This window comes from Oncorhynchus tshawytscha, linkage group LG26 (assembly GCF_018296145.1).
Source record: "Oncorhynchus tshawytscha isolate Ot180627B linkage group LG26, Otsh_v2.0, whole genome shotgun sequence".
Taxonomy (NCBI): Eukaryota; Metazoa; Chordata; class Actinopteri; order Salmoniformes; family Salmonidae; genus Oncorhynchus; species Oncorhynchus tshawytscha.
Genome location: NC_056454.1, coordinates 31637874 through 31663933, shown reverse-complemented (window position 1 = coordinate 31663933; position 26060 = coordinate 31637874). Strand labels below are relative to the sequence as shown.

At 45.1% G+C, this 26060-nt stretch overlaps 1 protein-coding gene, 1 long non-coding RNA gene and 1 pseudogene across 4 annotated transcripts; 2 read left to right on the top strand and 1 right to left on the bottom strand.

Annotated features, from left to right (window-relative positions):
* Positions 1-5307: 5307 nt before the first annotated feature.
* On the top strand, positions 5308-8109 carry LOC112225539. 3 transcript variants are annotated; one of them, XR_002949611.2, is made up of 3 exons: positions 5308-5605; positions 6726-6848; positions 7022-8109. It is a non-coding gene; the product is annotated as an uncharacterized LOC112225539 (long non-coding RNA). The 3 variants fall into 3 exon arrangements; XR_002949609.2 differs by lacking the exon at positions 5308-5605 and adding an exon at positions 5625-5874; XR_002949610.2 differs by lacking the exon at positions 5308-5605 and adding an exon at positions 5625-6532.
* A 1811-nt stretch (positions 8110-9920) lies between these two features.
* On the top strand, positions 9921-12703 carry LOC112225535 (annotated as a pseudogene).
* On the bottom strand, positions 12392-25284 carry LOC112225534 (serine/threonine-protein kinase Nek5-like). Its single transcript, XM_024389575.2, has 21 exons — positions 25185-25284; positions 24623-24761; positions 24386-24482; positions 24190-24287; positions 23852-23935; positions 23666-23736; positions 23381-23467; positions 22308-22362; positions 21974-22174; positions 21285-21378; positions 16838-16962; positions 16432-16682; positions 16235-16313; positions 15974-16090; positions 15801-15881; positions 15495-15602; positions 15173-15376; positions 14818-15037; positions 14027-14155; positions 13640-13778; positions 12392-13533 (listed from the first exon to the last, which is right to left on the bottom strand). Exons 2-21 carry the CDS (start codon positions 24749-24751, stop codon positions 13200-13202), a joined length of 2703 nt encoding a protein of 900 aa, XP_024245343.1. The 5' UTR covers positions 24752-24761; positions 25185-25284; the 3' UTR covers positions 12392-13199.
* Positions 25285-26060: the final 776 nt, after the last annotated feature.

Below are 26060 nucleotides of genomic sequence, written 5' to 3'. Positions count from 1 at the left end.
TGGCATTTTCCTGTAAAGATGAGGAAAAAATGAGTACATATAAAAAAAAAAATACAATTCCATGTACAGATAAATAGATTAAACAACTCCTTTGTAAGATACATGTTATAAAATGAAACATGGAAACTGTCACAGCGTCTGTTTCATTTTTGATTGTGCTCCCTTAGGTTACTGCTGGAGGGCACCCTTACTTTGCTTCTAGTGTCCAGGTTACCTTGATTGTTATTATTGGTTTCACCTGTGGTTGATTGCCCTCTCGGTTCACCTGTTGCCTGGCTATTTAAGTTCTTCTGTGGGCAGGGATCTTTGCTTAAGTCTCATGTTTTAATTAGTGTGCTCTTGCTTTGTGTTTTCTGTGAGGATCTTAGTAAATATTCTGGATTTACCCTTACTTCTGCCTGCTGTGTTTCTCTGCGCCTGGGTCTGAGTTCGTACTAGCATTATTGTCACAGTAGACCTAAGCCACAATGGACCCAGCAGAGATTTCTCCATCATCCGAGGGACACTCTGAGCTCCACCATTTACGGTCGGCTCTCACCCACCATGGAACTATGATTAGTCGTCATGAGGCACGGCTGAAGACATTGTCTGAGCATTTAAGAACTCGTGTCCGCTCTGCAGACAGGACAGAAGGGAGCAACGGCTGCTACACCTGTGACGATTCCTTACCCTCCACTCCCTACCAGCTCATCGTCTTCCTTCCCTTGGGAGCCTCATCTCCCGGCACCGGAGCGCTAGGAGGGGCATTGTGGGAGGTGTCGTGGGTTCCTGCTCCATTGATCACTGGTCTTTGAGCTGCAGGCATCAACGTTTCCCACCGAGCGTTCCAGAGTAGCATACGTCATCTCCTTGCTCTCAGGACGGGCTTTGGCCTGGGCCACGGCCATATAGGAGCAACAATCAGACATTTGTTTTAATTGGCAAAGCTTCAGCCAGGAAATTAACAGGTTTTTGATCACCCCATCAGTGGCAGGAATGCTGCCCAAAGACTCATTGAGCTGCGGCAGGGCAGCCGGAGCGTAGCTGATTACGCCATTGACTTTCGGACGCTCACCGCTGAGAGCGGTTGGAATACAGAGGCACTTCACTCAGCCTTTCTGAACAGACTCAGCGAGGTTCTCAAGGATGAACCGGCTTCCCGAGACAACCCTGACACTCTGGATGAGCTTATCTTTCTGGCCATTCAGACTGACAACCGGGTTCGGGAACGTTGTCGGGAGGGGACAGAGGAGTTAAGTGTTGGTTCCAGTGTTTTGGGTTCTGCTGAGGGAGTTGATTCTTTGTTGGTTTGCACTGCCTTGTATGCTTGTCCTGTACCCCGTCAGTGTTCTCAATTCAGCACTGGGCCTCCTTCATATCCTTCAGAGGAGTTGATGCAATTAGGACGCACCAGACTGTCTGCTCTGGAGAGAAGGCGCAGGATTAACGAGTAACGTTGTCTTTACTATGGACAGTCTAGACATTTCCATGCCTCCTGTCCCGAGCTGATGGGAAACGGGATGACTCGTCAGTAGATGGAAGAATACTGGTGAGTCAGATACAGTCTCCAGCTGCTGACACAGTATGCGCCTTGCTTCCGGCCAACCTGCAGTGGGACAATGGTCAGTTGTACATTCCTGCTTTCATAGACACTGGGGGCTACCGGCTGTTTTCTAGATCACACGTTAGATCTCCAATAGGGGCTGCCTCTCACTAAACTGGACATTCCATTTTCGATCACTGCGCTGGATGGTCAAACCCTAGGGTCTGGGGAAGGTGAAGCAATGTACCATGCCTATTCAGCTACGAGTTCTGGATTGCCATGTGGAGCTTATACAGTTACATCTGGTGGAATCCCCTGAGCTCCACCTGGTTCTTTGACATCTGTGGCTTTCCACCCATAATCCTCAAATTGACTGGCCCTCTGGAAAAGTTCTGTAATGGAATCCTTCATGCCAGTTCACCTGCCAGCAACTCTCTCCACCTCTTTCCGGCCCTGCTCGTCTTTAGGTTTCCGACTCTCCTGTTCCCCCGACTGGGGATGACAAGTCTGATCTTTCTCGCGTACCTCGGGATTACTGGGATCTGGGTCAGGTCTTCAGCAAACGAAGGGCCAGCGAACTACCTCCTCACAGGTCCTACGATTGGGCCATTGACCTCCTGCCCTGCACCACTCCTCCGAGAGGAGGGATGTATTCTCTCTCAGGTCCAGAGACTGCAACCATGAATAGTTATCTTAAGGAGGCGCTGGTGGCTGATTTTTATTCGGCCGTCCACTTCAACTGCAGGAGCAGGTTTTTTCTTTGTTGGGAAGAAGAACCGTTACCCTCTTCCTCATATGTTGTCAGCTTTTGAGAGACTCCAGGGAGCTACAGCTTTCTCAAATTTGTACGCAATCCGTAAATCCAATATGGTGCGCATCAAACAGGGAGATGAGTGGAAGACAGCGTTCAACACCCCTAATGGACATTATTAGTACCAGATCTTTGGACTTACTAATACTTCCAGGTCCTTCAAAGACTCCTCTCTCATCACTTGTTCATGAAGGCCGAAAAGTGAGTTTCACGTTCTTCAGATATCCTTCCTACGGTACATTGTGTCTCAAGGCTGTGTAAGTATGGACTCCCTAAATATAGAAGCAGTGGTCAACTGGCTGATGCCCAACACAGTCAAACAAGTCCAGTGTTTTTGTTTTGCTCATTTCTCCCAGAGATTTGTGAGTGACTTTTTAGTTCTGTGGCTGCGCCATTGACAGCGCTCACCAAGGGCTCGGCTGGGCATGTATGCTGGACCTCTGCTGCTGAGAAGGCATTCCAGTACCTGAAACATCGGTTTTCTTTTGCACCCATTCTTGTTCATGCGCATCCTTCTATTCCCTTTGTGGTAGAGGTGGACGCCTCTGATGTCGGCGTGGGTGCGGTTCTGTCTCATCCCACGGCTAAAGACCAAAAGCTTCATCCCTGTGCCTTTTTCTCCAGGCGTCTCTCTCCAGCGGAGAGGAACTATGATGTCAGAAATCTGGATTTTCTTGCAGTCAAACTGGCTTTGGAGGAGTGGCGACACTGGTTGGAGGGTTCGGAACACCTCTTTACGGTTTGGACTGACCACAAGAACCTGGCCTACATCCAGGAGGTTAATGCCTCAGTCCCCGGCAGGCTCTTATTCACTCGGTTCAGATACACGTTACCTTCCCGTAAGGGGACTAAGAACGTGAAGCCGGATGCCCTTCTCACTAGTTTCCCAGCTCCAGTGAGGATCGACCACTTGGTTCTATCATCCCCAGATCGCTTATCCTCGCACCGGTGTCCTGAGGTATAGAGACTGTAGTGAGCGAGGTGCATGGTATGGAGGCAGTTCCAGATGGCTGTCAACCTAACAGACTTTTGCCCCTATTGGGGCATGGTCCAAGGTACTTCAGTGGGCTCACTCGTCGTGTCTCATCTCTCATCAGGGAGGACAGCGAACGCTAGAGTTTTTGAGGAGGAGGTTGTGGTGGACCTCGGCAGAGGCGGACACTCGGACCTTTGTGGCTGCTTGTCCGACCTGTGCCCGGAACAAGACTCCTCGTCAGCAGCCTCTGGGGCTTCTTAATCCGCTGCCAACACCTTCCTGACCCTGTTCTATGGATCTATGGATTTCATCACAGGCCTTCCATCCTCAAAGGGCCACATGGTCATCCTGGTCATTGTGGACCACTATTCCAAGGTGGCACATTTTCATTCCGCTGCCTAAGCATCCATCTGCCTGTGAGACTGCTCAGCTAGTCATTCAGCATGTTTTCCACCTTCACGGACTTCCTCTGGACATCGCCTCCGACCGGGGCCCCCAGTTTGCCACCAGATTCTAGAGGGCATTCCCTTCCGCTCAACGCCTCATCTCTTGTTGCCGCCAGACCTGGAAGAGGGCTCAGTCAGCGCTCCTGAAGTCCTCAGCTCGGGTTCAACGACAGGCTGTTCGTTGACTACAGCTCAGCATTCAACACCATAGTACCCTCCAAACTCATCATTAAGCTTGAGACCCTGGGTCTTGAAGATGCCCTGTGCAACTGGGTCCTGGACGTCCTGACAGGCCACCCCCAGGTGGTGAATGTAGGAAACATCTCCACTCCGCTGATCCTCAACACTCTGGCCCCACAAGGGTGCGTTCTCAGCCCCCTCTTGTACTCTCTGTTCACCCATGATTGCGTGGCCATGCATGCCTCCAACTCAATCATCAAGTTTGCAGGTGACACAACAGTGGTAAGCTTGATTACCAAAAACGACGAGACAGCCACCAGTGAGGAGATGAGGGCCCTCAGAGTGTGGTGTCAGGAAAATAACCTCTCACTCCATGTCAGCAAAACAAAAGATATGATCATTGACTTCAGGAAACAGCAAAGGGAGCACCCCCCTATCCACATCGACGGGACAGCAGTGGAGAAGGTGAAAAGTTCCTGTGTTCATATCGCCGACAAACTGAAATGGTCCACGCGCACAGACAGTGTGGTGAAGAAGGCGCAACAGCGCCTCTTCAACCTCAGGAGGCTGAAAAAATGTGTCTTGTCACTGAAAACCCTCACTAACTTTTACAGGTGCACAATTAAGAACATCCTGTCGGGCTGTATCACCGCCTGGTATGGCAACTGCACCACCCACAACCGCAAGGCTCTCCAGAAGTTGGTGCGTTCTGCAAAACACATCACAGGTGGCAAACTACCTTCCCTCAAGAACACCTACAACACACGGTGTCACAGGAAGGCAAAAAATATAATCAAGGACAACAACCACTCGAGCCTCTGTCTGTTCACCCTGCCTCCACCCAGAATGCGAGGTCAGTACAGGTGCATCAAAGCTGGGACAGAGAGATTGAAAAACAGCTTCTATCTTAAGGCCATCAGTTCGTTAAACAGCCACCACTGGTACATAGAGGCGGCTGCCTACCTACAGACTTGATATCATTGGCCACTTTAATAAATGGAACACTCCTCACTTTAAGAATGTTTACCCATCTTGCATTACTCATCTCATATGTATATAATGTATACTGTATCCTTCACTATCTATTCTTTAATATCTGTTGCATCTTAGCCACTCTGTCACTACTCATCCATATATTTTATACTTATGTATTCTTATCCCATTCCTTTACTAGATTGTGTGTATTTAGGTTTTGTTGTGGAATTGTTACATATTACCTGTTAGATACTGCTGCACTGTCAAATCTAGAAGCATAAGCATTTTGCTACTCTCGCAATAACATCTGCTAACCATGTGTATGTGACCAATAAAATTTGATTGGATTATATTGTAATGACCTGACTAGATCGTAAAGGAACAATTGTCCAGGCAGAAGATTGAGTTTACAAATTTACGGTTTATTAACTTCACACAGGCTACTGTTTGTCCGTAGCCCACGCCTAATAAATGAAGGATGCCCTGTAAAACAACCATACCCTATAAAACAATCAGACGTAAGAGCGAGAACAATGGCTATAAACCTGGTCTTAACTTCCAATGCTCCATCCCCCCTCCACGCTACTCCGCCAACCACCAGGATGCCCGGCATCAGAACATTCCAGGCATTCCCGTGATTGGCAGATAGCAGGTTGATTGGCATGTCGGACCCCGCGAACACTGGGTACTTACTGGTAAGTACAACACAACCAACTAAGAGCCTAACACACAGCTGTCTGTGCAGGTCGCTACAATATAGACCTAAATAGATGTGTCTAGTCTATGAGACAGTAAACTGTACTTGGAAAACACTTATTTGTCACACTTAACATAGTCATACATACCTTTTCTGCCATATTTGCATTGACATACTGTAGTGTGGTAGCAGACCTTTATGCACCTTTGAACCTGGTTGACTCAGATTCCTTGATTTGATATGTCGGTTGCCAAGGAAAACTCAGCGGTGAGTTTGCCCCCAAAAAGTGACAATATAATGTAAACTAGGTAACTAAATGCGAAATTACGAATGTGATGTTAATTTTGAACGAGTTTCAAATGTCATTATTTGGTAGATTCATTGGTTTCTGTTATTGTATGACTGGTTGTTGGTTAGCTTAGCTGGCTAGCTAATGAATCTGTTTCATGTGTGTCAACTACTAACGTTAGCGTCAATGCTGCGTTTAGACAAGGCACGCAAAAACCGTCTTAGAGTCGGTATAGCGGGACAAGAAAGCAAGAAAGAGGGTTACGACAAAAGGAAGTCAGCACGACGTTATGCGTTGCTATGGTGATTTTAGTAAATAAACCATGCCAATCAACATCCGGTAGAAAAAAACGCTACGACAGACAGAAACAGTTGAAATGTTTTAACTGTCTCTGGCGGTAAATCCCGTCTACTGTGGCGGCTGACGGCATATACAATCGTATGTTCATTGAAAACAATGGCATCCGGTTTGCAGTCTACCGACGACGTCTACCGCCTACCACATAAACGCAGCATTAGGCTTGCCAGTTTTTCTCCTTCAGTTGATTAATTAGCTACAGATTACAGGCCGTTTAACCAGGGGATGACGCTTAGGTTATATTGGGCAGACACACTTGATGCTGATGGGACTGGATAGGTAGCCTATAAAGACTTTGGTGTTGGTTCTAACTTACCTAGCTAGCTAACTCTAGGACTTTTATATTATTCCCATCATACTGCTACCATTGACTCCCATTTACAGCTTCATGAAATATTTGTAGATTGGTTTGTCAGGCATTTATGCTACTCTAAATGTCTACAGTTAACTTAGCTACTTTACTTTTTGCCAGGAATTAAAAACGTTCAACGTGGAGTCGCTATGCCATCAGAACATGCAAGGCTTCTTCGGTGGCTTTTGCCCCCTAAAAAGATTCCCCCCATTGTGAAACCACTTCCTCCACCTATATTTTCAGGTAAGTTAAGTACTTTACCCTCATTGAGCATGTCTCATTGCATTTGATAACTGCAGAAATGAACTGCAGGAAGCATACAATTCGTATCCTTCTTAATCTAGATTTATGTTTGATGCAACAGTTAAAAGTGTCATGGGAAACTTGTGAACTCATTTGTATTTGTTTTCTCCAAGTACAATCATAGACTCATTGCCATCAACAGAGAGAAAGGCTCTGAAGGACAGTGCCACAGAGGGGATGGAGTCGAGTTGCCATGTGCTTCCTCTTTGGGACTATGACCCTGCAGCCTTCAGAGTGGCCCCCACTCCCCTGACCTCAGTCCCAATGATGCTGATGCCTAAAATAATTGAGGGCTTCTCCTGTTAACCCCAATGCACCCTCCCTAAAATCCCCCTCCTCGACCGCCTCAAGACAGACCCCAGATGCATCCCTTCTCTCCCTACCTTTAGCTTCAATGATTTCCTGCGGGACCCTAATGGCAGCAGTAGGCACCAGTTGCTGGAGGGCCTGAAGAAAGTGGCCCTGTCTCGCTGCAACTAGAGGAAGTTGGTTGGGTTCTTCCTAATGTAACTGCACCAAGGGCAGCGGGCTGAAGTGTCCAAGCAGCTGAAGTCCACTGAGAAAGTGCTAGAGGCAAAGACCAGAATCCCACAGAGGCAGATCATATGTGAAACACACTGTATATAATATATTAAAAGATGACCTGCCATTGTAGTAGGCTAGAGTCCAGATTGTATTATTAAGTGAGTATTGTATGACAAGGATGCTTGCTTTTGTAAGTTACAGTGGTGTACTGTTTCCTCATGCGTATTGTGTGTGTGTTAGTATTTGTTGTGTTATCTGATTAAAACGGACAGCATTGATCCCTATGGAGGTGCAGGCTCAGATGATGTGTCGGTTGAGCTGTCAGGGAGATGAGACCTGCAGGTCTGAGAAGAGGTCTGTAGAGATCTGGGTACCACCAGGGGAAAGACAATATGTTCAGAAGCAGGAAAACATATACCCCCAGGCAAGAACATGTTTGCCTTCTCACTTACTATACCATAACCAACACTACATAAACAGCCCTCTTAAAACACACCTTTTTATTGGTGCCTTTCCTTATCGTGCTTTTTAGTCATTCAGTTTTGATTTATCGTTTTGTTTTTTTCATCTTATGTTTGTTGTATTGTAAATATTTCAGTTTTTATTTTCCTGTGTAGCACATTGCATTGCATTCCTTGTCTGAAATGTGCTGTATAAATAAAGCTTGATTTGATGAGTTGTTTGTACCAAGCCAAGCTCAGAATTTCTTGTAGAAAATGAATCCACTTTTAATTTGAGCAGGAATGGAGGTAATCCTGAACTCTGAAGCTCAAGCACTTCCGGGACTTTCGGCAGACCCACTCCCTGTTCAGGCACTCTGGAGAGGCCATCAGCCCATCTGAGCTGGCCATACTCGACTGTCTGATAGAGGGGGGCAAGGCATTCACCCTGAATGTGCTGTGTGTTGTTGACTGTGTTTTTGTGGGGGTGTGTCCTTTGGCAATTATTTATATATTATTATTTATTCCTTATGTCTTTGTTGCCTTTGAGGCTTTGCAGCATAATTTAGAGAGTGACAAAAACACAAACATCCTTTGTTCGACCGACCTAACATTAAAAGGAAATAAAACGACTATCACTCAAATATAGCATAACAGGAAGTAGAAGAGGAATATGTGAGCTAGAGCTTATCTTTCTCTCTGAACCTTGACAGAGGGATTCACAGTGTGTTTCTCAGGCCCACATCATCGCCATGCTTCCTGATCTGGCTCCTCTGGACCAGAGTCTGCTGTACCTTGACCTGTCCTTCAATGACCTCACTATCTTCACAGTGGAAGTGAGATTCCTTGTGAACTGAGACAAACCACAAGCATGTCATACCGAATTACAGGGGCTTTTTTTAGAGCCTATTTATTTGAAAAGGGTCTTCTGAAAGCATGTCGCAAAATGGCACTGCAATTCCATGGCAAGACAACGTCCATGTCTCTGGGAAGTATGTATATAGCCAAATATGTATTTCCCCCACTCTCTTTAAACAGGTGTATGAGCTCACACAGTTGGAGGTGCTGAAGATGAGAGACTGCCCCATAGAGGAGATTCATACCAGCATCCACAGACTCACCAGGCTCAAGACCTTTATCATGTCCTTCTGCAAGAACACCTCCCTGCCATCTAAGTAAGAGCCACAATGTGGAGCTACTGTGTTGGGAACCTGTTATACACAGTGTTATAAACCTACCCTGCTGTCAGAAGTCTCTGTCGGTGTCCCAGATCTGAGTCCTGTGCTGTTTGTCCTACCTACAGACTATACCAGCTGCCCTCTCTGCAGTTTATAGATGTCTCCTACAACCTTCTCTCATCCCTAACCAATGGCATCAGAAAACTCAGGTACAGTCCAGCGAAGGCAGTAAGGTTGCAAAGACCATAATATAGAGCTTTTCCCAAGATCTTACATTGTGTGGGGGTAACTCACCCATTTCAACACCTTTGTATAAGTACCCACCTTGTGTTATTATTGTACCAGAACACCTCTGGCTGCAGGACTCTGGAGTACCTGAATGTGTAGGGGGAACCAGTTGCCTGGCCTGCCCTGTGGTGCCCTGTGCCTCTCCCTCACACAGCTCAGGATGTCCAACAACTACATGCACCCCTACTTCTGGAAGAGCTGCACCTCGAACTGCTAAATTACATTTACTTTGATACTAAGTATATTTAAAACCAAATACTTTTAGACTTTTACTCAAGTAGTATTTTATTGGGTGACTTTCACTTTTACTTGAGTCATTTTCTAATAATAAGGTATCTTCACTTTTACTCAAGAATGACAATTGGGTACTTTTTCCACCAATGCATATTTTAGCCATCAAGTAGCGTGTAGCTTTAATTCTGACATCCTATGTAAACAACGACATATGGACCAATCACATACACTCACCTCAAAAGTCAGCGCTACAACTACTTCTGGTGTCAAAGTTTGTGTTGTCAAGATGGCTGGCCATGCTCATCATCATCTGTCTCTGTGCTCATGCGACTTCATCAGGTAATAATCATTCAATAAATGATGTTGCTTTGTTTCTAACACCTGTCGTAGTAAATGCAGATCGTAGTTATCTTAACCTTGCAGTTATTGCCAACAGAAACTGGCTATATGAAGAAAGAACAAGTGACAGTCATAGATAGATAGATAAAGTTAGCTAGTTAATAACCATATCTATGACTATGAAGAAAGAACAAGTGACAGTCATAGCTAGCTAGTAGCCATATCTATGACTAAGAAAATACATTTTAAAACCGGAGTTCATTGTATCGACATAACATTGTCAAATACGGGTGTTAAATTCATAGCTAGCTAGCTACTGAGAACCAGTCAGCCAGCCACCATGGTGTTATCGCTAGCAGTATGATTCTTCCTGTCTTTAAACAAATTAGTATGGGCAATGGTGCTGCCACGCATGTATCTGAACTTGGTGCTGACGTTGCTTCTGTTTCTACTGGCCATGGGTGTCCGAATGTGGCTGCAGAGGAGTCGGAAAGCACGCCTGGCTCAGGACAGCTCCCCAACGGTGGCCTTTTCCCACCCCTACTGCAATGCAGAAGGGGGCGGGGAGCGTGTGCCCTCAGAGCGCTTCAGAATAGGTCGTTTTACATTGTCTGAGCCTATTTTTAGATTTTAATTCATAGAGTGCTCATGATCTTCATAACCTGTATTTTCCATTACTTAATCTCCTGATGTGTTGAGTTGTCTCTTCTGTGTCTTCCCTCCTGTAGATACCCACACATCTCTGTTGTTGTGTACACCGGTGACCAAGGTGTCACGGGGGAATAGATTCTGGAGGGTGCTACGACAATGATTCAACATCAGCTTGCCTCGTCCAGTGACTTTCATATTCCTGAAGAACCGTCTCTTGCTTGAGGATAGCTCCTACCCCCACTTCACCCTGCTGGGGCAGAGCATGGACACCATGTTCCTGGGCTGGGAGGCCCTCACATCCTTTATACCAGACCTCTATATGGACTCCATGGGCTATGCCTTCACTCTGCCTATCTTCCGCTACCTGGGAGGACGCAGGGTGGGCAGCTATGTGCACTTTTCCACCGTCAGTGGAATACAATAATGACAATGACAATAACCTGCCCAGGGACTGCGGTTGAAAATTAGCCGGCTGGCTAAAACCGTCTCTTTTACTGAAACGTTGATTAATGTGCACTGTCCCTGTAAAAATAAAATCAACTCAATAAACTCAAAACTCAACATGCTTTCTATGGTGAGAGGAACCCCAGGTCAGTACTGCTTATTTGAATTACATAAAGCATATTGGTATTGTTATTAATTGTGATACTGAAGATAATGTGCTCTTTAATAGTGTTTTTGTTATAGGCCTAGTTATCAAATTGATTTTCTTCTGCAGTATTTGTAATCATCCACTCTCTCCTACAAACCCAACAGGTTCAACAATGCAGACTACATCTCTACTAACCCTGTCCTTAGTATGGCTAAGGTGATGTACTACTGTGCCTTCACTCTGATCTACGGCCCAACTCAACCTGGACACTGGGCCACATCCCGGCTCTGTGGCGCACCCCCAGCCGCACCGGCATGGTCTACCCGCCCTGTGACGTCCGTTCCTTCATTGACATGCCATTGGAGGATGAGGTGAAAGGGGAGGTTATCAGAGACAGGAAGTGCCATTCGATAGTGTCCGTGGGTCAGGTCAGTTCTGACCAGAAAAGACCATCGGCTACATATAAGGGCATTTCAGAAGCTTCTGGAGAGGAAAGGGGCGAGGGAGGGAGTCTCAGAGACTGGTGTTGATTGGTTGCTGCCATAACCAGGAGGATGAGGATAGGGTACTGATGCTAAGGGGTTGTGCCAGGAGCTGGGTGTGACTGGCAGGGTGGAGTTTAAACTCAACGCTTCCTTTCAGGAGCTAAAGAGGGAGCTGATGGATGCCACCATTGGCGTGCACACTATGTGGAACTAGCATTTTGGTTTAGGTATTAATCTTATCTCTACCATCTTATCTTTTAGACAAGTATTGTAAATGCCAAACTTGTGATCCTTGTCCCTACTCTGCCTCCTATTCTCTTCTGTCTCAGGTGTAGTAGAATGTATGGCTACAGGGACTCCTGGTTCACAAGTCCGGCTGCCCCAAGCTGGACATTGTGGTTCCCTACAAGGGTGGACAGACTGGCTTCCTGGCCAGTGAGGAGAGTTACGCCACCGCCATGGAGACCATCCTGACCCTGTCGGAGGCGGCACGATGAAGATCCGGCGGAACACCCGGCGGTCCGTTCACCGTTTCTCAAACCACGAGTTTGACTCTAGCTTCCTGTCTTCCATGGAACCTCTGATGGGAACACAGCAGCGATGAAGGAAGACCAATCACTCCCACCTCCGACTGAAGCCCCACCCCTCTACAGCACTCACAGGCCTGATTGGTCGAATCAATTTGAATGTTGGAACGCTGATGGTCTATCGGAGCTTGGCTGGCTTTATTAATATGAATAAATAAGGATGCTTATCTTACCTGCTCTGTCTTGATAGAGTTACAGTGAAGTAACGTGGTGGACATTCTATTTATACATTTACACTCAAAAAGCATTTGATCCTGAATAGAGGTTTCTCTACTGGTTTCACCTGCGAAGAATGACCAAATATCATTGTGCTATTTTTTTCCTGTGTGATTTTTTATTCCCGCCCTCTGTAAGGGACCATGGCTCAGAAATGTTACTGATTTAATGTGCAGAAAATGTAAATATACAAACAATGTTTTATTTTGGAAAAGTACATGTATTGTTCATATGTCTGATGAATAAAACATTCAACCTTGTGTTTTATTTTATTATTTTGATTTAGTCTTTAGAGGTTGCTCCATGTAACAAACATTTTCAACACCCAAATATTTGTCTGCCTGCTTGTTATACTGTCACACTGTGGCAAGAATAGGTAGCACCAAACTAACCTGCAGTTTAGAAAAATGTAAGACAGGTCTACTAGGTTAAAGTTTGGGCCAAGTGATACCTATTGTTGCCACAGGTTGGCAGTGAAGGCTGCTGAGGTGAGGACGGCTCATAATAAAGGCTGCAATGGTGCAAAATCATGTATTTGATACCATTCTACTCCAGCCACTACCATGAGGCCGTCCTCCCCAATTAAGGTGCCACCAACCACCTGTGACGTCTACTTATAGCCAAGAAAACAATATATGCAAGTTAGGTTGCTGAAAATTATAAAGATAGCTTACTCAAACTTGCTGTTTTTTGTAGAAAATAATCTTTTAACAAGGTCCTTGTCATCGTTTCACTTAAATCTCAATAATATGAACACTAATTTTCTGGCTGTTGCTTCTTATTGGCCTCACAGTCCTCATCTGAAACCTGGGTATTCCTTGGTTGCTCTGCCCGCGTCTCACACCCTGCAGCTTGAGTCTGAGAGGGTTTACCCTCTATGGAGGTGTAACCAGTGGGCTCTATCATAGGGTGTATTTGCTGGAGATCTACAGTTTCCTGACTGTCTAACTCTATTTCCCCCACTACTCCATCTGTTACAACCTTCTCTCCTCCCTCCTCTTTCACACTCTCTCCATCCTCCATTATAAAAAGGTTCATCATTGACTCTGCCACCTCCTCTCTCAGCTCATCTTCAGACTCCTCAAAGTTCCTGAGGAATGAGAGATTGAAAAATGTAGGAAGAATGAAATGTCATAAAGGTTAGCCGAGTAACACAAGCACATTCATTGTCAGCATCAGCCCAGTGTCACACTCACGTGTCGTCATCATCTGATCTGGGCTCTAGACGCTCCTCGTCCATCTCCACATCTGAGTCTTCATCCTCCTCCGCTTTTTCCTCTGTTTCGGCTCCCTCTTTCTCCGGCTCCTTGGCGCGGTCTTTCTCAGTCAATGGTTCTAAGAGGGAAGGAGAAAGGTGTTTAATTGCTGTGCTCTTGTATTTGAGAATTCTAGACCTGGGGAGAATCTCAATTGCATACTCCTCGCATCCTCTCTCCTCGCCTCCTTCTCAAAACCCAAAGCCAGAGGTCCCTTCCATGTAACTTTCTCAACCAATGGGTTTCGAGAAGGCGAGGAGAGAGTATACAATCGAGATTCTCCCTATCAATCTAAAACCCTGGGGTCAAGTCTAAGAGGAGTCTGACCTGGCATTACAGAGTCCAGGGTGGAGGTCAGCTCAGCCTGGCCCAAAGCATGGAGCAGGGTGTTGGGGGGACCCTCTCCCCACGGTCTCCTCTCCCTTATTGCATTCCCTTCGAGATCTGCAGCATCACCTGGGGGAAGGAAGTGAGTACAGTACTGACCCTGCTGAACACTGACACTAAGGGAAGATCTCAATTGGGGTGTTTTTCAACTCCTGCGTCCTCTCTTGAGGAGAGGCGGCAAGGAGAGGGAAAGTGGACAAAAATGCACTTGTATGAAGTTAGACTCTCCTTCTCCAATCACGTGTCATCAGGAAAATTCCATATACAGGGTGGAATCCCAAAATAAATGTGTACATTCGTAAAACTATTTAAGTTAGTTGTTCAAGACATTTTATAGATTAAAGGATAAGTAGCGTATAGTTTTTAAATATGTTTAAGCTTTCCTCCTGCAAGAAAACAACAGCTGATTCAAAGGGTGTGTGGCGGATTTAAAAAAAACATCCACACTTGCCGCCGGGAGGATACTCTTGTGGATCCTTTGGCGAAGTAGGTAATTGAGGAGGGTAGCATACTCCTCGGTTCGCCTACTAACGAATTGACACTCCCCTTGACCACTTATCAGTTTCTGGGACACGAAGGACAGAGGACAGAGGAGGGATTGGTCCTGGCCGCTTCAAAACCCATTGGAGGACCGCTGGCTTTCTCATCCAATGGGTTTTGACAAGGAGACAAGGAGAGAGGATACGAGGAGTATGCAATTGAGATTCTTCCATTGTGTCACTTCCACTCACCCAGTTCAGGCACAGCCATGGTGGTACACACTGATGACACGTCCATCTCAGCCAGGGCATCCAGTAGGGTCTGTGGTGCTGCCTGGCCCCACCCCTTCCTCACCTTTGACCTGGGTGTGCCTTCATCCTGCCCTGCCCCCAATCCTGCCCCGGACCAATCTTTGTGCCTCAGCTCCTCCCCTGCCTGGAAGCTCAGGGTCTGGTTCAGTGGGTCCACCTCCTAGACAGACAGACACACACACACCGGGTAAACGGTGAGATGCTTGAGAGCCCCACCATTGTCCTAAGTGAAGTCACACACCACGTTGAAATGAACATACTCACTTAGGCAACATGGTAACATGTCATCTTTTACCTCGTCTTTCTCATCTTCCTTTTTGTCCTCCACTATTCTCTCCTCATCCCGCTTCTCTTTTTCTTTGTCTTCATCCTCTTGAATCCTTTTGTCATTTAACTTGATCTCAAACATGATAGCTTTCTTGTCTTTGTGCTTCTTCTGTAGCTCTCTCCTCTCCAGTCTGTTCTCCTGCCTGATCTGTCTCAGGGCTCCTTCAATGTCCTAAATGTTGCAGATAGAAATTTAAGATACAGGCCTGAAATGATTATTTATTGTGAGAGGCTTCTGTTTTACACAATCCATTTCTATGTGAACGTTCGCAATAAGCCCCTGGTCTTACCTGGTCAGTTTGGGGTCTGTCTCTGTCCTGGTCTCCACTATGTGTTGGTGGCTCTATGTGTCTGGGCTTCTCTACCAGGTATGTGCCTGGTTTCACTTGTGGCTGGGGCTGAAAAGATATGTCTGTTCTGTTAATATCAATGTCATTGTATAGACTTAAATGTTGGAAAAATCTGTGTTTGGTACAGTGAGAATGGTATTAGAAACATGCCGTGGTGTTATGCAGATAGCACGTGGTTATGATAAAGAATGGTAGGGCATAGGGAATGACAGAGAAACCTTTATGTCAATATGTTATTGTGTTTACCTCAGCATCAGCTCTCATTCTGATATCTCTCATCTCATTATAGTATTGCTGTCTGATGTGCTGCAACTTCCGTAGATACTCCTACACATATAGACATGAACCTGAATGTTTGACAAATAAACAATAAATCACGTATTCACTTTTCCGTACCTTCTCCTGCCTTTCCGTCTTACCTGCTGCCCATCCTGCCTCCTGTCGTGAGGTGTGGGTGGGTGTGCAGGTCGCCCTGCCCCCTGGTCCTGCTCAGGCTGTCTGTAACGCTCAGCGTCTGCTGTGGATGGCCGCAGGCCCTGGGGGTGAAAAAGGGAAGGGCCAGGGTTCATATTTACAGATATTACAGTTACAATACATCAGCAGCATGTCGAGTTTGTCTAGTGTTTAACAGAAGCCAGCGAACAGCTGGCTGTTTCAGCATAATACAGCCTGAGACCCACCAGCTGTTTCTCTGCCCTCAGCTTGTACTGGTTGGCCTCCTGTCTCCTCTGGCGGTATTCATCATGAGCAGCGGCCACCCTGAAGGCAGAACACACACAAATTAACAAAAGCCTGCAAACCCTGTTTCTCGCAAGGACCAGGTTTGAAGAACACTTCATTATTCTATAATTATGGTTATACTTGAATGAACACTCACAATTGATAAGGTTCTGGGCGATTCTCTCTGTCGTCATAGCGCTCCACAGGTCTCTCCTGAACCACTGGAGGATGACGAGAGGGAAGAGGAGGACGAGGAGGTAGAGGAGAGTATCTCCTCTGGATGGCGTCCAGCTGGGCATAGTAGTGGTCATAAGGGTTGACTTCAGCCTGACCGTCCCACCTGGGGTTCTGTTGACCGTATTGTCTGGCCACTGGAACCCTAATCTGTGCTGCTCGTGGATGAAACGGCTGAGGAACAAAAACATAAACCCAAAAGATAAGATGGAACAAGATAAAATGGAATTTCAGTGGTACAGTTCTAGGAACATGCTTTCATGTAGTAGCTGTTATACAGTAGTAGGCTACTGTAACTGATTTAGTTGTTCTTTAGACAGGTGAGTTACTTTGTGCTGTGGCATGACTCTGGTAGGGGGTTTCCAATTTGGTTTGGGGGACGGTTTCTTCACCGAGGGCCCAGGCTTCGACCGAGGAGGAGGCCTCTCTGAGACTCTGGCTTTGGGGACTATGTCTGGACACCAACAGAGGATGAAAAAATGGAGAGTTACAAAAAACAAAAAGGAGATACATACAGTATGCAGCTAACAGATAGGAGGTAAATCATTGTGATGAAATATCACAAGCTACAGGACTGTTTTGTGATCACAGACTGGAATGTGTTCCCGGGATTCCCCCGATGGCATTGAGTACACCACATCAGTCACTGGCTTCATCAATAAGTGCATCGATGACGTCGTCCCCACAGTGACCGTATGTACATACCCCAACCAGAAGCCATGGATTACAGGCAATATCCGAACCGAGCTAAAGGGTAGAGCTGACGCATTCAAGGAGCGGGACTCTAACCCGGAAGCCTATAAGAAATCCTGCCTTCTGACGACCCATTAAGCAGGCAAAGCGTCAATACAGGACTAAGATTGAATCGTACTACACTGGCTCCGATGCTCGTCGGATGTGGCAGGGCTTGCAAACCATTACAGACTACAAAGAGAAGCACAGCCGCGGGCTTCCCAGTGACACGATCCTACCAGACGAGCTAAATTACTTTTATGCTCGCTTCGAAGCAAGTAACACTGTGTGATCACTCTCTCTGTAGCCAATGTGAGTAAGACCTTTAAACAGGTCAACATCCACAAGGCCAGACGGATTACCAGGATGTGTACTCCCAGCATGCGCTGACTACCTGGCAAGTGCCTTCACTAACATTTTCAACCTGTCCCTGACTGAGTCTGTAATACCAACATGTATGACCACCAAAGTCCCTGTACTCAAGAACACTAAGGCAACCTGCCTTGTTCTGGGATTTAGGCAACTTGCCTAAATGAATACCGACAGGTAGCACTCAAGTCTGTAGCCATGAAGTGCTTTGAAAGGCTGGCCATGGCTCACATCAACACCATTATTATCCACAGATGATGCAATCTATTGCACTCAACACTGCCCTTCCCCACCTGAACAAAAGGAACACCTATGTGAGAATGCTATTCATTGACTACAGATCAGTGTTCAACACCATAGTGCCCTCAAAGCTCATCACCAAGCTAAGGACCCTGGGACTAAACACCTCCCTCTGCAACTGGATCCTAGACTTCCTGACGGGCCGCCCCCAGGTGGTAAGGGTAGGTAACAACACATCCACCACACTGATACTCAACACGGGGGCCCCTCAGGGGTGCATGGTCAGCCCCCTCCTGTACTCCCTGTTCACTCGTGACTGCATGGCCAGGCACAACTCCAACACCATCATCAAGTTTGCCGATGACACAACAGTGGTAGGTCTGATCACCGACAACGATGAGACAGCCTATAGGGAGGAGGTTAGAGACCTGGCCGTGTGGTGCCAGGACAACAACCTCTCCCTCAACGTGATCAAGACAAAGGAGATGATTGTGGACTACAGGAAAAGGAGGACAAAGCATGCCCCTATTCTCATCGACAGGGCTGTATTGGAGCAGATTGAGAGATTCAAGTTCCTTGGTGTCCACACCAACAAACTATCATGGTTCAAACACACTAAGACAGTCGTGAAGAGGGCACGTCAAAACCGATTTCCCCTCAGCAGACCGAGAAGAGTCGGCATGGGTCCTCAGATCCTCAAAAGGTTCTACAGCTGCACCATCGAGAGCATCCTGACTGGTTGCATCACTGCCTGGTATGACAACTGCTCGGCCTCCGACCGCAAAGCAGTAAAGAGGGTAGTACATATGGCCCAGTACATCTCTGGTGCCAAGCTTCCTGCCATCCAGGACCTCTAAACCAGGCAGTGTCTGAGGAAGGCCCATAAAAATGGTCAAAGACTCAAACCACCCGAGTGATAGACTGTTCTCTCTGCTACCGCACGGCAAGCAGTACTGGAGCGCCAAGTCTAGGTCAAAAAGGCTTCTAAACAGCTTCTACCCCCAAGCCATAAGACTCCTGAACAGCTAATCAAAGGGCTACCCAAACCCCTTTTTTCCGCTGCTGCTACTCTCTGGTTATTATCTACGCACATTCACTTTAACTCTACCTACATGTACATATTACCTCAATTACCTCGACCATCCGGTGCCCCCACACATTGATTCTGTACCGGTACCCCCTGTATATACAGTTGAAGTTTACATACACCTTAGCCAAATACATTTAAACTCAGTTTTTCACAATTCCTGACATTAAATCCTAGTAAAAATTCCCTGTCTTAGGTCAGTTAGGATCACCATCAGAATAATAGTAGAGAAAATTATTTATTTCAGATTTTATTTCTTTCATCACATTCCCAGTGGGTCAGAAGTGTACATACACTCAATTACTATTTGGTAGCATTGCCTTAAATTGTTTAACTTGGGTCAAACGTTTCGGGTAGCCTTCCACAAGCTTAGCACAATACGTTGGGTGAATTTTGACAGAGCTGGTGTAACTGAGTCAGGTTTGTAGGCCTCCTTGCTCGCACATGCTTTTTCAGTTCTGCCCACAAACCTTCTGTGGGATTGAGGTCAGGGCTTTGTGATGGCCACTCCAATACCTTGACTTTGTTGTACTTAAGCCATTTTGCCACAACTTTGGAAGTATCCTTGGGGTCATTGTCCATTTGGAAGACCCATTTGCGACCAAGCTTTAACTTCCTGACTGATGTCTTGAGATGTTGCTTCAATATATCCACATAATTTTCTTACCTCATGATCCCATCTATTTTGTGAAGTGCACCAGTCCCTCCTGCAGCAAAGCACCCGCATGGTGTTCTTCGGCTTGCAAGCATCCCCTTTTCCTCCAAACATAACCATGATCATTATGGCCAAACAGTTCTATTTTTGTTTCATCAGACCAGAGGACATTTCTCCAAAAAGTATAATCTTTGTCCCCATGTGCAGTTGCAAACCGTAGTCTGGCTTTTTTATGGCGGTTTTGGAGCAGTGGCTTCTTCCTTGCTGAGAGGCCTTTCAGGTTATGTTGATATAGGACTCGTTTTACTGTGGATATATATAATTTTGTACCTGTTTTCTACAGCATCTTCACAAGGTACTTTCCTGTTGTTCTGGGATTGATTTGCATTTTTCGCACCAAAGTTCGCTCATCTCTAGGAGACCTTCCTAAGCGGTATGACGGTTGCTTGGTCCCATCGTGTTTATACTTGCGTACTATTGTTTGTACAGATGAGCATGGTACCTTCAGGCATTTGGAAATTGCTCCCAAGGATGAACCAGACTTGTTGAGGTCTACAAAAAAAATTCTGAGGTCTTGGCTGATTTCTTTTGATTTTCCCATGATGTCAAGCAAAGAGGCACTGAGTTTGAAGGTAGGCCTTGAAATACATCCACAGGTACGCCTCCAATTGACTCAAATGATGTCAATTAGCCTATCAGAAGCTTCTAAAGCCATGACATAATTTTCTGGAATTTTCCAAGCTCTTTAAAGGCACAGTTAACTTAGTGTATGTAAACTTCTGATTCACTGGAATTGTGATACAGTGAATTATAAGTGAAATAATCTGTCTGTAAACAATTGTTGTAAAAATGACTTGTGTCATGCACAAAGTAGATGTCCTAACTGACTTGCCAAAACTATATTTTGTTAACAGGACATTTGTGGAGTGGTTGAAAAACGAGTTTTAATGACTCCAACCTCAGTGTATGTAAACTTCCGACTTCAACTGTAGGCTCGCTATTATTATTTTACTGCTGCTGTTTGATTAATTGTTACTTTTGTTTTTTATTTTCTATTTTTTACTTAACACTTACTTTCTTAAAATCTACTTAAAGCATTGTTGGTTAAGGGCTATTCCGTAAGCATTTCACTGTAAGGTGTTGTATTTGGCGCATGTGACAAATAAAATTTGATTTGATTTGACATTATTGTGATGTTGAGTTGGCATACCCAGACAAGCCAATGTTGCTATAATGGTACCATAACAATACAGGTGCCAGAATTGACGTCAGCACTGGCATGCTTCCTAATAGAATGACAACATCTATTGCCATTCAACAGATGATTGTACTCTGAGAATGAGAGACACGGCTGAAGTCATTTACATTTCATGGCCAGTGCTCACAGTTCAGTTCTGTGTAACTGGTTTTGATGCCAAGAGTTTTAGTGAATGTATTCTGATGACGATGAGCAGATATCGGAGAGAATGCTATGACCCTGACCACCAGGTGGTGTAACTGACAACACTTCATCACAGCTACTGTGAAGCCAAGCCTATGAGCCAAGCCTATTTAAGTAGGAAACTTTGTTGTTGGGTAATGTGTGGCTGAAGCCATTCTGAGAAAAGCTAATGATTATGTTAAGGGGATGTTTGGACTCAGACAGAAATACAGCAATACAATCTTTTCACTTATGTCCCTTAAGCATGTGTACCGGTGATCTGTACTGGTGCGGCCCGCACTCTAGGTAGTGGGCCTGCAGCTCTCTTTCTGTGCAGCACTGTGTGGCTGAATTCCTCCTCAATGACCTAGAAACACCCAGAACAGAGTAAGGAAACAGCACAGGACATCCTGAAGTTAACACAATAATACAATAACACACACACTGTACATGTTTATTTTACTATCCTTGTGGGGACCAAAGAATTGATTCCCATTCAAAATCCTATTTTCCCTAGCCCTTAACCTAACCTTAACCCCAAACCCTTAACTCCTAACCCTAATTCTAACCCTAATTGTAACCTTAACCATAAACCTAACCCCTAAGGCTAAAATATGTTTTCTTGAGGGGACTGGCATAATGTTCCTTGTTTTATTATCCTTGTGAGGACTTCTGGTCCCCACAAGGATAGTAAAACCAAAAACACACACACACACACAAACATGCAAGCTAATAATATCTGTTATTGACAAGAAGTCACAAGACTTCTATAAAGTGTGAGTAGTTAGGACATTTGGGTTGTGCAAGTTTTGTTTAACCGTTTCAACCCAAAAATATTTCAATGTTCATTTCCGTAAACAGAAAGTCACCCCTCTGTTTATAATTATCTAAGCCAAAGGGGGAACGTATAGAAAGGTTACCGGCCGAGCCTCCAGTCCCTTTCTTGGTACCCTAGTAGTTACCTGGGGATCCAGGTGTTTGCTGATGTGTTTCTCCAGGAAGGGCCGTTTGAGGACAGAGTTGACGGAGGGCCGGTCTCGCGGGCTGACCTTGAACAGCTGAGTGACCAGCAGGCGCAGGTCGTAGGAGTAGCGGGTGGAGACTGGGTTATAGCGCCCCCTACAGATCTTCACTACCAGCTGCCTCAGGCTGTTGCCCTCAAACTGCAGGTGGAGAGAAATACTATTGAGATAGTGTGGCTTTGAATTGCATGTGCATATATGTGTGCATTCGTGTGTTTGTCTGAGTGTGAGTGCGTGTGAGTGTGTGCATTTGTGTGTTTGTAGCAGTGCTTACTGGATGTCTGAGGGTGCAGAGCTCATACAGGACACAGCCCAGAGACCAGATATCCCTGAGGGACAGAGAGAACCAGTCAAAGATTGCTGTTGAATATAAGAGCAATCATTATAAAATGGACAAGGATACTTTGCAGCTGTGGTAATGGTGGATGACAGTTTATGATATATATGATGATCTGTGAACTAATCATGATAGAGGGGAAATTACACATAAAAATGTATGTGACAGTAAAACTCAGGGAGCGCCCTCTCTATCCCAGCTCTAGAAAGCAGAACAATAGCTGCCTAGACAAAGTGTGTATGTGTGCTTATTAATGGAGGGAGGACACCCATTTCAGACTAGCCAGAATGAGAGTATGATGGAAAGAATTGTGGCGTTGTTGCAGCCAAAAGGCTGATTGATCAGGCAGCTAGCTAAGGCTCTAAAGTCCTGTTTGCTTGCTTCACTGTTTACACAAACAAGTTCCAACACGAAATACATTATGTCACACAATGTTTTGATTGCTCAGATGGAGCAAGGTGTTTGCAACACAACAGTTATGGCCATATACTGAATGAACGTGTTAACTTCTCCCCACAGTCAATCAGTGTCTCATCAGGTAACATATCACCATATTAGACACCGCCGACATATGTTATTGGTAGAAAGTAACACAGGGTCTATTTTTGGGTTGTCTAAACACATAACAGCATAACAGGAAATCCTGCGGGTGTGCTAGGAAGAGGTACAGTAGCTCATTTCATCAAAACATAACAACACTGACATTTTGGCTTTTACTTTTGCAGGCCAAGACACTGGATGAATCAACGTTGTTTCCACATCATTTCAACCCCAAAAATCTATGTGATGACAAACTAACTGGATTTCGTATTTTTTTCGACAGCATGGTGATTTTTTGTTGTTGATTTCATGTTGCATTCATGTTAGACAACTCCAACAAATGTAAATCAAAACTAGACGTTGAACTGATGTCTGTGTCCAGTGGGAGGCTGTGTGTGAATAAGAGAGAAAGACATCGATAGAGTGAGTGAGAGAGTAATAAAAAGAAGGGATGATAATATGGTACATACGTTTTGTTATTGTACGGTCTGTTGTCACAGATCTCAGGAGACAGGTAATATGGCGTCCCAACACAGGTCCTGGCTAGCTCCATGGTACTAGCCAATCACATTCATCAGAACATAAATATACATGAGTTGTAATACACAATGTAACAGTATGGTTGTGGAATGTGGAATGTTAATAACATGGTTTGGAACATGTCCTAGCTCTCTGTAATCAGCAGCTGTTATGGAGAAAATACCAGTAGTCTCTTTCCTGGCTGTGAGTCTTCTGCCACTATCATAGAAACTCACTTGTTTAACATTCTTGCAATGCCAAAGTCTCCCAGCTTGGCTTTCATCCCCTTCATGGTAAGGAATATATTCTAGAGGAAAGCAATACAAAAACAAAACAATGATCAGAGTAGATCAAGTTGTTATAAGTGGTAACTGTGCTTTGATATCTATGTGGCTTTTGTCTGACTATGACAGCTGTAATACCTGTGCTTTGATGTCTCTGTGCAAAACCTTCCTGTCATGGATGTGCTTCAGTCCCAAACAGATCTGTACAAACCAATCCACTATCTGAGTGGGAACAAAATAGTTTACATGAGTATTTCCTTGAACCTTGTGTGTGTGTGTCTCAGTGGAGGCTGCTGAGGGGAGGACAGCTCATAATAATGTCTGGAATGGCGCTAATGGAATGGCATCAAACACGTGGAAACCATGTGTTTGATGTATTTGATACAATTCCACTCATTCTGCCCCAGCCATTACCATGAGCCAGTCCTCCCCAATTAAGGTGCCACCAACCTCCTGTGGTGTGTGTGAGTCTGTACCTGCTCCTCAGTAAACATAACCCCTCTTTGCATACTGATCTTCTTCATCAGATCTCCTCCATCACAGTACTCCATCACTATGTACAGGTTAGTGCTCTCTGTTTCAGACAGGATAAACTGATCAACATCACACACAAGCAAGCACGTACGCATGCATGCACACACACACACACAGACATATTGACTGGATACAAACCTTGAAATGATTTGAAAAAGGTGACAATATTTGGATGCTTCATCTTTGCAAGCAGCATGACTTCCTTTTTGGATGCTTCCTTTTCCATAGGTGACATCTATGAATGACATTGTAACAAAAAAGGGGATGGAAATTCTCATAACAAATTCCTGGCCTACTGGTTAAAACAATGCAGTTGGTTGTGTAGAGGCTTAGTTATGATTTGATGAGCATCACAAATAAGTCTATGGTTGGTACCTTTCTGAGGTTGATCTCTTTGATCACACACTGGCCCTCACCACCCCAGTGTCTGTCCCTGTCCAGGGCCAAGAAGGCCTTCCCAAATGCCCCCTCTCCAATCTGATGGACCACCTCATACTGGTTCATAACACAACACCTGAGGAAACAGTGGGAGAAACTTAGGGGTTTTGAAAACACACAGCTATCGTCATACATTTACAATTCATCCTTATGTGTGTTCTCAGAAAATGAGACCTCTAAGTGCATGAACTTGTATAATGCAATTTCACACACACGAGAATGGTTTGGATTTCATATGCTTAATTCACCACGCCACATTTATTTATAGCAAGACGTGATGGCGGGTGATAGCACTATTCCTGTCATTGGTTGGGGATAGGATGGATCAGATGATACCCACAAAATCAGCTGCCAAAACGCCAGGACAGCATGAGCCCGTTACCATGGCGACAGATACACAGAGCCGATTGCTTGTCTGCTAGCTAGTTTACTAACCTTCTTTGGTGTAATATTGGGCTTTACTTTACATTAAAAACAAACAAACAAAAGTGGTACTTACCAAGACGACACGTTCCCTTTCAAATGTACATTTGTGGGAACACTGTGTGGTGATGTGTTTTTTTCAACAGAGTTAAATCTAACCCGAAAAGTATGTTGACAAAGATGGCAGAATGCACAAAAAAGCAAAGTACTCTGGGACTTGTAGGCAATGTCTTCAATACAATTGTCTACCTGGAGCCAAATACTAGGAGTGTCATATTTCAAGGGCTAATTATTAGAGAGAGAGATTTTATGGCATTGTTTGTTACACTTCTTTCAATGGAATATTCTGGCAATGCTGAATCAAATGTTTAGCACTGAGCAAAATTACCAACACCGAAAGCACACTTCATTGAGATGGATTGGGTAACAGGAGCCATCTAAACTAGTGGTGTCAAGAGCCTGAAATGTATCATACATATATCCTCAGTGAATTCAGTTATTATTACACTGTTAATGAGGGACAAATGTGTTCCAATGGTCGACACCACATTATAAATATCAATACATACCATGATGACATGGTTATGCATCAATGATTGATGGAATGTATATTAATAATGCAATTCTATCTTTAATTTATCTTTGACTGGTAATCTGATATGGGTTTGAGGCAAGTGCAAAGACAAGTCACTTTTTAACACTTGGTATGGCAGCTGAATTTTTTAGGCTTATTCAAGGCCAAGGGATCATATGGCTGTTACAAGATTAGCCTATATCACACCCAAAGTTGAAATGCAAGGGAGTGTGTTTGTGCTCCAGACCAGTCAGTGGATAAGGTGCAGCTGGACCAACTAATGCCAATGTAAGTTATACCCTATAGCCCAGGCCTGCGAGCAGAAACACAGGACACTAGCTAGCCATAAGGCCTCTACTGTATGTGGGATCAGTGACT

What these genes read in the sequence shown, in the direction of transcription:
- LOC112225534 (XM_024389575.2), bottom strand. Translation starts at nt 24,751, where the DNA reads ATGAACCAGTATGAGGTGGTCCATCAGATTGGAGAGGGGGCATTTGGG. An exon ending in ACAGAGACATCAAAGCACAG is followed by an intron (nt 23,737 to 23,851) that starts GTATTACAGCTG and finishes GCTTTCCTCTAG; the next exon opens with AATATATTCCTTACCATGAA. An exon ending in GCAAACACCTGGATCCCCAG is followed by an intron (nt 21,379 to 21,973) that starts GTAACTACTAGG and finishes GGGTGTTTCTAG; the next exon opens with GTCATTGAGGAGGAATTCAG.